The sequence below is a fragment of the Pholis gunnellus genome, assembly GCF_910591455.1.
Source record: "Pholis gunnellus genome assembly, chromosome: 20".
Taxonomy (NCBI): domain Eukaryota; kingdom Metazoa; phylum Chordata; class Actinopteri; order Perciformes; family Pholidae; genus Pholis; species Pholis gunnellus.
Window position 1 is genome coordinate 16,643,213 of NC_136547.1, and position 14,699 is coordinate 16,657,911.

At 39.0% G+C, this 14,699-nt stretch overlaps 2 protein-coding genes across 2 annotated transcripts; both read left to right on the forward strand.

The window, feature by feature from the left end:
• Window positions 1-362: 362 nt before the first annotated feature.
• LOC306712063 (vascular cell adhesion protein 1-like) lies at window positions 363-8,616 on the forward strand (the record flags this gene model as incomplete). The annotated part of the gene is made up of 12 exons (XM_079181162.1): window positions 363-426; window positions 602-997; window positions 1,342-1,647; window positions 1,761-2,021; window positions 2,248-2,329; window positions 3,767-3,803; window positions 5,609-5,963; window positions 6,385-6,690; window positions 6,784-7,044; window positions 7,234-7,315; window positions 8,098-8,137; window positions 8,371-8,616. The coding sequence occupies 12 exons, from the start codon at window positions 363-365 to the stop codon at window positions 8,614-8,616; spliced, it is 2,436 nt and encodes an 811-aa protein (XP_079037288.1).
• Window positions 8,617-9,974: 1,358 nt separating this feature from the next.
• On the forward strand, window positions 9,975-14,356 carry LOC306712065 (cell adhesion molecule 3-like; the record flags this gene model as incomplete). The annotated part of the gene is made up of 8 exons (XM_079181165.1): window positions 9,975-10,050; window positions 10,211-10,286; window positions 10,914-11,011; window positions 11,761-12,066; window positions 12,160-12,420; window positions 12,596-12,680; window positions 13,267-13,306; window positions 13,540-14,356. 8 exons carry the CDS (start codon window positions 9,975-9,977, stop codon window positions 13,783-13,785), a joined length of 1,188 nt encoding a protein of 395 aa, XP_079037291.1. The 3' UTR covers window positions 13,786-14,356.
• Window positions 14,357-14,699: the final 343 nt, after the last annotated feature.

The following is a 14,699-nucleotide window of genomic DNA, read 5'->3' on the forward strand; positions in this document are numbered from 1 at the left end:
TTGAAAATGTTAAGACCTTGCTGTTTCTCCTTTTTGCTGTGGGCTTATTTGGTAAGGCAAATAATTGCTTTTATTGATTTAAATGATATGCATTTAAATAAAAGGCATTATGAAATGTTACATTTTTTATGTGTGTTTGCAGGACATAAGTCAACGCTCTCATATTGAGTAGAATTTACATAATATATGTCCAATTAAGCTCAAATGACTACTTAAACACAGTGAATACAGGGCATGTAAATGTGTGGATTTTAAATGGGGAAGTTACTTCAAAAGAACACAAAGGCTTAATTAAATCTGCATTATGACCAAGAATACTACTAAGTGCATTGTTGTGTTTGTGAATCCAGGTGATGAGTGTCATGGCAGTCCGGTCTGTGAGAGCGGTGACAGCCAGCCTGTTACTGAGTGTCTTCTTAGTTTCAGGTGAGCTGTTGGTTCAGTCACTTTTAATTAGAGACGTTAAGACCAGAGCAGAAACACTTACCTCTTCCAACTGTTCATGTTGACTGAAGGTTGTAGGTGATAAGAAAATGCTGCTGCTTACGTTTTTGTGTTGTCAAAGTTTGTTTCATGCAGACTAATTCAATTTAATCATGAGTCTGTTTCACAGGTGCTTTGGCTGATTGTAAAAAGGATCCAGCTCTATTCATTACTGCACCTCAACAGATGGAAGCACTGACTGGATCATGTTTGCAAATCCCATGTAACTTCAGAGTTAAATCAGAGAAGAAATTCAACAGCGCAAGAACAACCTTCGGAGTGTGGTTTAAAAATGACCCTCAGTTTGCCATCAATCAAAATAATGTGATTTTCAACAGTAGCAGGAAGGATAACATCTATCCAATGAATCTAACTGGAGACCTGAGTCAGAAAAACTGCACCACTTTATTTTCTAGTTTAATCACACCATACACAGACACATACTACTTCAGGATTGAGAACCGACCATTTCTGGCAACAGCTGAATGTGATCCTCTTCAAATAACAGTTCTAGGTAAGTGAGTTTTTATCAGTTTATCATATTATTGTTCATAACAACAAGACTAAATTGTGAATTGTAAATGATTTTTGCAGGTATTTTGTTCATAAACCAAAGTATTGGACAAATTGATCTTTAGTTACATTTATTACTATTTAGTGTCATAGAGGGATGTTTAAGAGGTAAAGCAATATGTTCAGTTGCTTTGATGACATACATTTCCGTACAAGAGTAAAATAACCAGATTTAGGAACATTGATTTAATTTATATACAAATGTGTCAGCGTTGACACGTGTTAAGTGGCTGTATTGTTGCTGTGTTTTTCAGTGTACAATCTGTGTTTGATTTGAAACCACAGATTCTCCTCCAAGGCCCAGGATTGAGATCTCAGGTGATCTGAAGGAGAAGGAGTCTGTCTCTATAAGCTGCTCAGCTTTCACTCCCTGTCCACACTCTCCTCCTAAACTCACCTGGAACCTCCAACAAGACCCTCACATCACGATAGAGGAAAACACAGATCGAACCTTCACAACTAAAATCCAGAAGATCATCACTCTGTCAGACGAACATGATGGATTCAACATCACCTGTTCTGCCAGATATCCTGTGAATGAAGGAAAAGATGTCAAGACATCAGAGGAGAGAACGACTCTCAGTGTTTCATGTAAGTGTTTGTTATTGGATCCTGTCAGCACATGATGATTCTTCTCTCTTAAGGATCTCGTTCAGGCTCTGATGCTGCTCTCTTACCTCACATCTCCGTCACATTCTCCTCAGACGCTCCAAAGGACACCTCGGCGTCCATCAGTCCACCAGGTTTGGTGTCAGCAGGTAGCTGGGTGAACCTGACCTGCTCCAGCAGAGCCAATCCTCCCGTCAGCCGCTTCACCTGGTTCAAGATCAGCAAAGACGGACCCGTCACTGTATCTGAAGGAGACTTTTACAGCTTTCATGTCACTGATGGAGGAGTTTATTACTGTGTGGCCACCAATGAGCTTGGTAATCAGACATCATCAGAGATCCATCTGAATAAAGAAGGTAAACACAGAACTGTATTACTTCCTGTGAATTAGGAACAGTTATTGTTGGCTAACATCACGTCTGCAAACATTAGTGAAGCAGCATTTTTTTTAAATATAAATTTGCAAAATACTGTATGAAGTCAAGCTGAGCAGGAGATAAACACTCTCAGTGTTTCATGTAAGTGTTTGTTTTATAAAAGCAGGTGGCAAGACAGCTGACATTTCTTGCTGTTGTGTTGCAGGCGATCAACGGGTTGGTGCTCAAGTCATAGTGAAGATCCTGGGAATCGTAATGCTCGTCAGTACATTGGTCATCTTTGAGTGGTGAGACAAACTTTTCTAAGATAAGATAATCCTTTATTAGTCCCGCAGTGGGGAAATGTACAGGATCACAGCTGCAAAGTGGACAGTGCACACAAGATACAGAGTAAAGTTATTAGTAAAGGATTTGCAGTTGTTGTGTGGTCTACTGGGAGCACTGGTTGTGCAGCCTGACAGCAGCAGGAAGGAAGGACCTGCAGTACCTCTCCTTCACACACCGGGGGGGGGAATCAGCCGGTGGCTGAAGGAGCTGCACAGAGCTGCCAAGGTGTCCCGCACGGGGTGGGAGGTGTTGTTCATCAGGGATGATAGCTTAGCCATCATCCTCCTATCTCCCACCACCTCCACCGTATCCAGTGGACACCCCAGCACACTGCTGGCCTTCTTGACGAGTTTGTTGAGTCTGTTCCTGTCAGCTGTGGAGATGCTGCTGCCCCAGCAGACCACTCCATAGAACATGGCTGATGCCACGACAGAGTCAAAGAAGGTCCTCAGGAGTGCAGGGAGCACTCCTGAGGACCTGAGTCTCCTCAGCAGATAGAGTCTGCTCTGACCCCTTTAAAGGAATTAAATAAATGAAAAGAAAAGTCACAAAAATAACACAATATAAGAGAAAAGCTCAGTGGTGAGGAGCTGCTGTGAAAGGCTGCCACTCGTGCGGCGCCGGACGTATATGATGATACGATCGTCTGCAGATACACACCAGCTGCTCTCATTGTAAATGTGGTTGGAATGTATGAGACAGATCATTGTCATTACAAAATAACCACCAAAAATGTAAAACTTTCTACTCTCTAAGCCCATGTTTATAATACATTATGAACACATTTGTAATGCATTAATGTATAATGCACCATCAATATTCATGATGATGATACCAATAATCATACACATTATAAAGCATTTTATAATGACGTATAAGGTCAAGTACAACACTTCATACCTGCTAGTCACTCACTGACATTTACAAGGATCATAGTGTATTATAACTCCCATTGTTGTAATACATCATAATCTTTTAATAATGCATTATAATGTGATTATAAGTTACTCTAAATGGGCACTGTTTGCTTCAAGAAAAGTGAAGAAATATATAATTAATTCTACTAAACAACAACACACAACATGTTCACTTAAATCAAAACAATAACCACAGACTAACGTATAACCACATTATAATGCCGTATAACAGTGAGTGCAATGCTTTCCAAAACAATTATAATGTATTACAACTATGGGAATTATAATGCACTATTATCCTGGCAAATGTCCGTAAATGACCAGCAATTATAAATTATTATGATACTGGACCTTATATGTCATCATAAAATGCATAATGATGCCGTGCTGAAAGAAAATGCATCACAAAGTATATTTATGAAGCATTATAGACTCATAAAGTGTTACCAACGAATTCATTCATTCTTCTTTTTCATCCAGCTGGTTTAGATCAAGACGCTCCATCAAACCACAGGAGGTAAGATATCAGATGAGGAGAGGTATTTCATTATCAGGTAACTTAACTCTCTGCAGGTCTGAGGAAGAGGGAAGAATCCACCTTAAATAGCTCTTAATTCAACTCTTAAGAATCAATTAGCAAGGTTTTATTTGCAGATGTCCTTGTTTGATTTACAACAATAATACAGGAATAATCCTTCACTGGTGATAATGTTTAAAGACCAGCTTTAAACCTGCATTCATTTATTAAGGGGCAGTCCAACAAGCTGTAAGCACAACAATGACATGTTATCACCTTATAAAGATGATATGGCGTACATTATCGTGTGTGTGTGTGTGTGTGTGTGTGTGTGTGTGTGTGTGTGTCTATGATGTGGGGCCCTGTGACACTGACACATCTGTTACACAAAAGACATGTTGCATCTGTTTGCATCTGTTTTCATCTTGCAGTAACTAAAACTCTTTCTGCTGCAGCGCGCAGTAGGAGCGGACTATGTTAACAGCGTGGTTGAGTTACATCCATCATGAGCCACAAGAGGAAGAAGATGTTGTGAAACGACAACTGTACTATATGTTCTTTATTCATTAGTCTTAGTGTGCCACTGACAACGATGTGTGTAGATTTTCTCCTAATACTAAAAGGTCTTCCATTCTTTAAAGAGGAATGGTGAATAATGTGTATATGTGCTTTCTCTGCACTGTGTGTCTTTGTTAAAATCATCACAAGACAAAAGTAAAAACATCCTCTTTAATATTTTATCTCATGTTAAACTGATTCCTGGCACCAGGTTTTATTATTTGTTCTTAAGATGAAAAACACATGCCTGGACCATGTAAATCATTTGTATTGCTGAGCTGGTGTTTCTATTGGATGAATGTAAAGTGTGTTAAATGAAATAAAAAATGATGCGTTTCAATCAGCAGAAAGTGTTTTTTCATTTATTTGATCATTTAGCATGTATACACAGACTCATGATTGCTATTTAACTGTGGAGGTAACGGCTGATATAATGTGCAGAAATGTGTAAAATACATGAAGTTCATACTTTCACCTGTTCAAATATGTCGTTATTATTATTATGTTATGTACGTTATGTGACATATATACATGAATGCTTGCAATGAGTCGTGTCATTTGTAACAAAGATTTGAAGATGCCATAATATCTGACTTCCTCATTCACAAAACTGCCGGTAATTCTGCACTATTTTAGTCATGGGGGTAACGTGAAACCCAGCAGCGTACTGCATTTCTTCAACAGCAAGTCCGCTTTCTTTCATGGTTATAGCTGGTTAGTTAGTTCTGCGAAAAATACATGGTAAGGAACAATTTTACTGAACTCAGTGTTTTGTTGCATGATTTTTATTTTAACTTGAACTGATTTAATGTATTTAAAGAACAGTGAACTCAGTGGTTGTACAGGGCAGGTTTCAGGTGTGAATTTGAAGTCGGGAAGTTGCTTTAAAAGATAGTGAAAGCTTTAAAATCGTAACAAGAGACAGTAACCGTGTTATTGTGTTTTCAAATCCAGGGAGCAGGTTTCTGTCTGTGAACATGGTGACAAACGACATGTTACTGAGCCTCCTCTTTGTCTCAGGTGAGCCGTTTGTTGCTTGAATCATGAGCCTCATCAGTCTTTTTGTTCACGTCCTGAGTGAAAATGTAATTGTTTTGTATGGAACATGTTAACAAGACAGGAAAAAAGACCAGCATGCAACATAATACTGCTTTGTTTTTTTCATGAATGTTTTCTTCCAGCAGGTTTTTCCAAATGTCATTAATCATGAAACTGATTTTATAGGTGCGTGGGCTGCTTGTTCACAGGACCTATACATTACTGCACCACAGAAGATAGAAGCACTGAGTGGATCTTGTTTGCAAATCCCATGTAACTTCAGTGCTGGAGGAGGTGAGGGATTCATCAGCACAGGAACAACCTTCGGAGTGTGGATTAAGAATGACTCCAGGTTTAGCTCCAAGCCAAACAATGTGATTTTCAATAGTAGCGGGACAGTTACCACATATCCGATGAGTTTTACTGGAAACCTGAATCAGAAAAACTGCACCACTTTATTTTCCAGTTTACTCAAAACGTACACAGACGTATATTTCTTCAGAGCTGAGAACAAACCATTCATGGCAACAGCTGCCTGTGATCCTCTTCAAATAACAGTTCAAGGTAAGTGAGTTTTGGTTCTATTTGTAGGTTTATCATGTTGTCGTGGCAGCTTTGGCTTCAACTGCAAACACCGTGGCCCTTACCTTTAACTACTGTAGGGCTATCGACAGCCTCATCTGAGGCCAAATGTCACAGAAACCAGCCAGTGATCAGTCAGGGCCCAGTTCTTCAAAAAGAGAAGTGTGATGTGGTGACGTTCCATCCCTCCTTCACATAAATCCTCTACTGACAGACTCTACTTTCATTTATAAACATCAACATGAATTTGGAACTGGTTTAAATGTCCCATGATGAGGTTTTTCCACATGGTTGAAGCTGACTTTTACAATAAAGGGGTCAAGTTTGCAGATGTTGTGGATCACTGGCACAAACTGTAAAGGACTGTTTTTTTTTGTGTGAAATGTGTGATTTGAAACCACAGATTCTCCTCAAAGGCCCAGGATTGAGATCTCAGGTGGTCTGAAGGAGAAGGAGTCTGTCTCTATAAGCTGCTCAGCTTTCACTCCCTGTCCACACTCTCCTCCTAAACTCACCTGGAACCTCCAACAAGACCCTCACATCACGATAGAGGAAAACACAGATCGAACCTTCACAACTAAAATCCAGCAGATCATCACTCTGTCAGACGAACATGATGGATTCAACATCACCTGTTCTGCCAGATATCCTGTGAATGAAGGAAAAGATGTCAAGACATCAGAGGAGAGAACGACTCTCAATGTTTCATGTAAGTGTTTGTTATTGGATCCTGTCAGCACATGATGATTCATGGGATGTGAGCTGCTTTGGATGCATAAAGTTAATCTCACATTCTCCTCAGACGCTCCCAAGGACACCTCGGCGTCCATCAGTCCACCAGGTTGGGTGTCAGCAGGTAGCTGGGTGAACCTGACCTGCTCCAGCAGAGCCAATCCTCCCGTCAGCCGCTTCACCTGGTTCAAGATCAGCAAAGACGGACCCGTCACTGTATCTGAAGGAGACTTTTACAGCTTTAATGTCACTGATGGAGGAGTTTATTACTGTGTGGCCACCAATGAGCTTGGTAATCAGACATCATCAGAGATCCTTCTGACTATTAAAGGTAAACACGGAACTGTATTACATCCTGTGAATCAGTTATTGTTGGCTAACATCACGTCTGCAAACATTACGTATACATATACGTTAACACTGCATTGTTTTACATATATACATTGATAATGCTGTATGAAGTCAAGCTGAGCATTCTCATTAACTTGACTTGGTCACTTATAATGTTTTGTTTCTGTAGTACAGCAGCCTGAAAGTTTGTCACCATGGGTCGCAGTTGTTGGAGGAATCTTTGTACTCATCTGTGCGGGTGTTGCCATTTGGTAAGTACCTCAAATCAATTTCATATCCAGATGTATCCACTCAAAATGATTGTATTTCTGTACAGATGTTCTTCTCATTTAATTCTGTGATTTGTTAGTAGTAGCTGTTTTTTTTTACAGCTCTGGCATTTGATGCTGTGTTATTCTATTTTGAATGAATGTCTTCAACTGATCAAAATCTCTGAGTCTGATTTATTTTCATAATATCTTTTTGTTTTAACTGATTATTTAAAGTCAAAGGTGTATTTGTGGCGTTCCTCAGGGTTCTATACCTGGGCCATACAGTTGTGTCTACATGCTGCCTCAAGGTCATAACATACACATACAGAACACAGATATTCATTTTATTCAGATGACACAATAATGTTTTTGAGAGTCTGTCAATATCACTCGACTTGATTCCTTGATTAGGAGTCTAAGTTATGCTAACGTTGGATGTTAAAGAGAATTAAAGAATTAAAGAATTTTGAACCTTTTAATAAGTCAATGTAGGAAACTTGAGATCACCGTCTTTAAATGTAAAACCAGTCTGAACTAGACCTTTAGTCCAGTTAGACCCGTTCGTACAAGAAGTGAGTGCCAGATGTCCAGAATGAGTGAACAGTTCAAACACATCTGGTCTCAAACAATGCTGTGAAATGACTAGCTTTGAGCTATTTCCTCTTTTTGTATTGTATTATTAATTGTCTGCTTCTGTTTCTAATGACGGTTTCTAAATTGCACTTAAAGCACTTTATTACTACACAGGAAAATGAAGCTGACAGCTCTCTTCTGTCTTTCAGGTGGTTCAAGTCAAAACGTTCAACTTCACAACAGACACAGGTAGGAAACAACTTAAATACTTTAGATAATTATGTGTTATGAGCATGTTTCTAACTAGTCATACTGTCTGCACTCTTGAGGTGTGGACTGAACAGGTTCCTCATTAGGAACTAAATGTGGAGACACACAGGAAGATGAAACATCCTGTTAGAAAACCACATTGATCATCCACCGTTATAGCAATACAGGTGAAGGTCTTTCACAACATTTCTTGTTTGTTCCATTTATCACAGAGCCTAACAGCGGAGGAGCCAGCTGCTCAAGAGCCAGCCAGATCAACAGAAACAGAAACAGGAGACATCCATTATGGAGAGATTAACTTCTCCAACTGGAGACCTGAACCGTCCTCGGCCTCGGTGCAGGACAGTGGACAGCAGCAAGACACACTGTATGCACAGGTCAAAGCGTCCAAGACAGTAAAGAGCTTCACACAGACTGCTGACAGCCCAGAGGATCTCTACGCTCAAGTGCGGAAGTGAAAATCAGCGTATGGACATGAAATTCATGAAACAAAAATTATGTTGTTATTCTTACAAGGACATCTTTTCTTCCGTTCTTTGCAATATATTTAAAGTGGGACATTTTGAACATTCTTTATCAGTACGTGAGGTATTTATAGATCTCTAATACCCTCTTCGCCACACGTGGATGGCTGATTTGTTCACGTAACATGCGTCATATTTCTTTATCATAAATGGATCTGTGTTTAGATTATTACAGCTAAACCAAAGATGGCTTACAGTCATTGTTTCTGCATGTGAAGGTTTATCAGTTTTGCACTTCAATACATGAGTTAGTTGTTTCAATGTCACAATTACTAGTTTTTGTGTCTTAGCAATTACAACAAACAGTAACAATGATATTGCACGCTATCACTCTGTAGCACAAGCAAGCCAAACAAAACTCATTATTATGTGTTTCTAGTGTCATAATGCAAGCTAAAACCATTATTTGCGTGTATTTCTTTTGTCATCACATGGCTCTTTTGTGGGAGACTGTGGTCAGCAAGAAGAAACCCATGAATAAAAGACAAATGTGTCTCTCAATTATGGATGATTAAGAGAAAAACCTTTTCACTTTAGTTTCCCACTGTAGTGTGGTCAGTCCACTTGTTTGAAGAGTTAAATTTAATAAATTAAAAGTTCCAGTTGTATCATTTCTCAGCTTCCTTTTAGAGATTTACAAAAATGTAAACGTTTTTTTCATTTCACATGACATTTTCTTTTGTCGAAATTGGTTCTTGCTGTTTTTTGGAAGAGGTGATGTCACCAATCAGGAGCAACATTTGAATCACAATGTGATGACAATTGACGGGGTTGTTGAAGTGTTTTAGTGTTAAACTCTTAATTAAAGCTAAATGATGATTGTTGCTTATCTTGTCATAAATATGTTTCCTATCATATGGAGGAATTCTGAAGATTTGATGCCAAGCTTTCAGGGGCTTTAGAGTCGGTCATTGAGTTGCAACTCAGATATGTACTAAATACGATATTTTACTGTAAATACACTAATGGAGAGTAGGACATAAAATGTAATGAATATCAACTGCAAATAGACAAAAACATGTATACGGCAAAAATGTTGTGAAGGGGCACAGCAGCCAATAGCTGCATCTTATTACACCAGTTACATTTAAATACAAAGTGACTTCTACTACAAAGCCAACAACACCACCTACCAGGAGACTCTGAGCCACAGGGCTCTGAAGAGCTCACAGTCAGGGGAGCAGAGTTAGAAAACAGCACTCCCTATGTGCTCTTAATTCAAAGGAAGTTGATTTGGTTTTAAATTACGACAGCTAAAAAGGGGAAGTTGGTTTGTTGGACTGTTGAAATTCATGAATATCATTATTTTCTCTTTAAAACCACCCAAAGGATCTATTTGTCTCTCTCTTGTTGATGTGGGCTTCTTTGGTAAGACAACACTCGTGGTTTTATTCTCATCTAACAGTCTGAGTCGTACACATTTGCAGACTTGTGAGCGGTGGTCTCTTAACACACAGTAACTTGTGGTTGTACAGAGCATGTTGAACGCTTTGTAAAATCCACTGCATTGTTGTGTTTGTGAATCCAGGTGATGAGTGTCATGGCAGTCCGGTCAGTGAGAACGGTGACAGCCAACATGTTACTGAGTGTCTTCTTTCTCTCAGGTGAGCTTTTGGTTCAGTCACTTGTATTTCTCTTGAGTCATTTACTATTTGACACGTATCATTTTACCCTAAATTCATGTGAATGTTACAATCTGTATTTTCTGCCTGAGCTCTTTTGTCACTGAGACGAGACTGACTTAGTTATTTGGAGATATAGACGGTTTGGTCACCACTGGGGTCGGCCTCGTTGATGTAAAACCAAGAAATGAATCAATACAAAAACTGTTCAGGGAAAAAAGACCACAATGCAAAATATTACTGCTGAAGTATATTTCTCTTCATGTTTGTGTTTTTTTCTTTTACACATGTTACTCACCACTGTTAATCAATAGTCTGTTTCACAGGTGCTTTGGCTGATTGTGTTGAGAATCTAGCTCTATCAATTACTGCACCTCAAGAGATGGAAGCACTGACTGGATCATGTTTGCAAATCCCATGTAACTTCAGTGTTAAATCAGAGGAGAAACCCAACAGCGCAAGAATAACCTTCGGAGTGTGGATTAAAACTGACCCTCTTTTTTCAATATCAGATAATGTGATTTTCAACAGTAGCAGGAAGAATAACATCTATCCAATGAATCTAACTGGAGACCTGAGTCAGAACAACTGCACCACTTTATTTTCCAGTTTAATCACAAACTACACAGACACATACTACTTCAGGATTGAGAACCGACCATTTCTAGCAACCGCTTCTTGTGATCCTCTTCAAATAACAGTTCTAGGTAAGTGAGTGTTAGTTTTTATCAGTCAGTCTATGATGTTGTTGTTTAGAATAAAAAGTGATATCAGTTGAAGCTAACCTTCAATGTGAATGTAAATATCTGCTACAGAGACCAACCAGAGAATGAAATGTTTACACTTCCTGGATATTAATGTTTTGTGCACTACTATTAATAGTCCCATGATGAAGCTGCCTGTTCATGCGGACCTTTGCATTTAACGCTTGAAAAAGGGGAAGTCTCATGAGTTCAGATTTTTGTAACAAATTACCATCATTAATGTACAAAATCTACATTCATTAGTGTACGTTTACATGTTATGTTACCCCTACAGAGGGTCACAAGATGAATCTGAGGGGTCGTGAGGTGATTAATGGAAGAGGAAAGGAGAAAAAAAGTCATTTATGCTCCACATATGTGTTCATATTTTCACTAATCTTTACTTTATTGTGAAATAGTGGAGACTTTTTGCCTTTTTAAGTCTCAAACAATTATTGAAATGAAACGATGTGAGAAGTTCAGAATAGAAATGTCTCTTTGATGGAACTGTTAATAACTCAGAAACATTACAAGAAGCCCAGAACAAACACCTTTTTTTATTATTAAGGAATCATAATCAAAAAGCTGTTCTTGGAGTAAAAGTACAATATTTTGCCCTCAAATGTAGAAGAGTACTGCTAGCACGGCAGTAGACTCCTGGTCTTGTTGCTGCGTTTTTCAGTGTACAATCTGTATTTGATTTGAAACCACAGATTCTCCTCCAAGGCCCAGGATTGAGATCTCAGGTGGTCTGAAGGAGAAGGAGTCTGTCTCTATAAGCTGCTCAGCTTTCACTCCCTGTCCACACTCTCCTCCTAAACTCACCTGGAACCTCCAACAAGACCCTCACATCACGATAGAGGAAAACACAAATCGAACCTTCACAACTAAAATCCAGCAGATCATCACTCTGTCAGACGAACATGATGGATTCAACATCACCTGTTCTGCCAGATATCCTGTGAATAAAGGAAAAGATGTCAAGACATCAGAGGAGAGAACGACTCTCAATGTTTCATGTAAGTGTTTGTTATTGGATCCTGTCAGCACATGATGATTCATGGGATGTGAGCTGCTTTGGATGCATAAAGTTAATCCCACATTCTCCTCAGACGCTCCCAAGGACACCTCGGCGTCCATCAGTCCACCAGGTTTGGTGTCAGCAGGTAGCTGGGTGAACCTGACCTGCTCCAGCAGAGCCAATCCTCCCGTCAGCCGCTTCACCTGGTTCAAGATCAGCAAAGACGGACCCGTCACTGTATCTGAAGGAGACTTTTACAGCTTTAATGTCACTGATGGAGGAGTTTATTACTGTGTGGCCACCAATGAGCTTGGTAATCAGACATCATCAGAGATCCATCTGACTATTAAAGGTAAACACGGAACTGTATTACATCCTGTGAATCAGTTATTGTCTGCAAACATTACGTATACATATACGTTTAGAACAGCATTGTTTTACATATATACGTTGATAATGCTGTATGAAGTCAAGCTGAGCATTCTCATTAACTTGACTTGGTCACTTAAAATGTTTTGTTTCTGTAGGAGTAGAGCAGCCTGAAAGTTTGTCACCATGGGTCGCAGTTGTTGGAGGAATCTTTGTACTCATCTGTGCGGGTGTTGCCATTTGGTAAGTACCTCAAATCAATTTCATATCCAGATGTATCCACTCAAAATGATTGTATTCCTCAGCGTTCTATACCTGGGCCATACAGTTGTGTCTACATGCTGCCTCAAGGTCATAACATACACATACAGAACACAGATATTCATTTTATTCAGATGACACAATAATGTTTTTGAGAGTCTGTCAATATCACTCGACTTGATTCCTTGATTGGGAGTCTAAGTTATGCTAACATTGGATGTTAAAGAGAATTAAAGAATTAAAGAATTATGAACCTAATTTTTGATAAGTCAATGTAGGAAACTTGAGATCACCGTCTTTAAATGTAAAACCAGTCTGAACTAGACCTTTAGTCCAGTTAGACCCGTTAGTACAAGAAGTGAGCGCCAGATGTCCAGAATGAGTGAACAGTTCAAACACATCTGGTCTCAAACAATGCTGTGAAATGACTAGCTTTGAGCTATTTCCTCTTTGTGTATTGTATTATTAATTGTCTGCTTCTGTTTCTAATGACGGTTTCTAAATTGCACTTAAAGCACTTTATTACTACACAGGAAAATGAAGCTGACAGCTCTCTTATGTCTTTCAGGTGGTTCAAGTCAAAACGTTCAACTTCACAACAGACACAGGTAGGAAACAACTTAAATACTTTAGATAATTATGTGTTATGAGCATGTTTCTAACTAGTCATACTGTCTGCACTCTTGAGATGTGGACTGAACAGGTTCCTCATTAGGAACTAAATGTGGTGACACACAGGAAGATGAAACATCCTGTTAGAAAACCACATTGATCATCCACCGTTATAGCAATACAGGTGAAGTTCTTTCACAACATTTCTTGTTTGTTCCATTTATCACAGAGCCTAACAGCGGAGGAGCCAGCTGCTCAAGAGCCATCCAGAGCAACAGAAACAGAAACAGGAGACATCCATTACGGAGAGATTAACTTCTCCAACTGGAGACCTGAACCGTCCTCGGCCTCGGTGCAGGACAGTGGACAGCAGCAAGACACACTGTATGCACAGGTCAAAGTGTCCAAGACAGTAAAGAGCTTCACACAGACTGCTGACAGCCCAGAGGATCTCTACGCTCAAGTGCGGAAGTGAAAATCAGCGTATGGACATGAAATTCATGAAACAAAAATTATGTTGTTATTCTGTTTAGATTATTACAGCTAAACCAAAGATGGAGTACAGTCCATGCAAAGTGTCATAATGCAAGCCAAAACCATTATTTGCGTGTATTTCTTTTGTCTTCACATGGCTCTTTTGTGGGAGACTGTGGTCAGCAAGAAGAAACCCATGAATAAAAGACAAACGTCTCTCTCAATTATGGATGATTAAGAGAAAAACCTTTTCACTTTAGTTTCCCACTGTACTGTGGTCAGTCCACTTGTTTGAAGAGTTAAATTTAATAAATTAAAAGTTCCAGTTGTGTCATTTCTCAGCTTCCTTTTAGAGATTTACAAAAGTGTTGCAGTACATCCTATGTTTGCTGTTGATCACATTCATACAGTATGAGCACTGACTTATGAATATACCCTTTATTTTACAAACTTTTACAGTTTCTTTCATTTCACATTTTAAAAAAAAAAGTCAAATTGGTTCTTGCTGTTTTTTGGAAGAGGTGATGTCACCAATCAGGAGCAACATTTGAATCACAATGTGATGACAATTGACGGGGTTGTTGAAGTGTTTTAGTGTTAAACTCTTAATTAAAGCTAAATGATGATTGTTGCTTATTTTGTCATAAATATGTTTCCTATCATATGGAGGAATTCTGAAGATTTGATGCCAAGCTTTCAGGGGCTTTAAATTCGGTCATTGAGTTGCAACTCAGATATGTACTAAATACGATATTTTACTGTAAATACACTTATGGAGAGTAGGACATAAAATGTAATGAATATCAACTGCAAAGAGACTAAAACAGAAATACAGCAAAAATGTTGTGACGGGGCACAGCAGCCAATAGCTGCATCTTATTACACCAGTTACATTTAAATACAAAGTGACTTCTA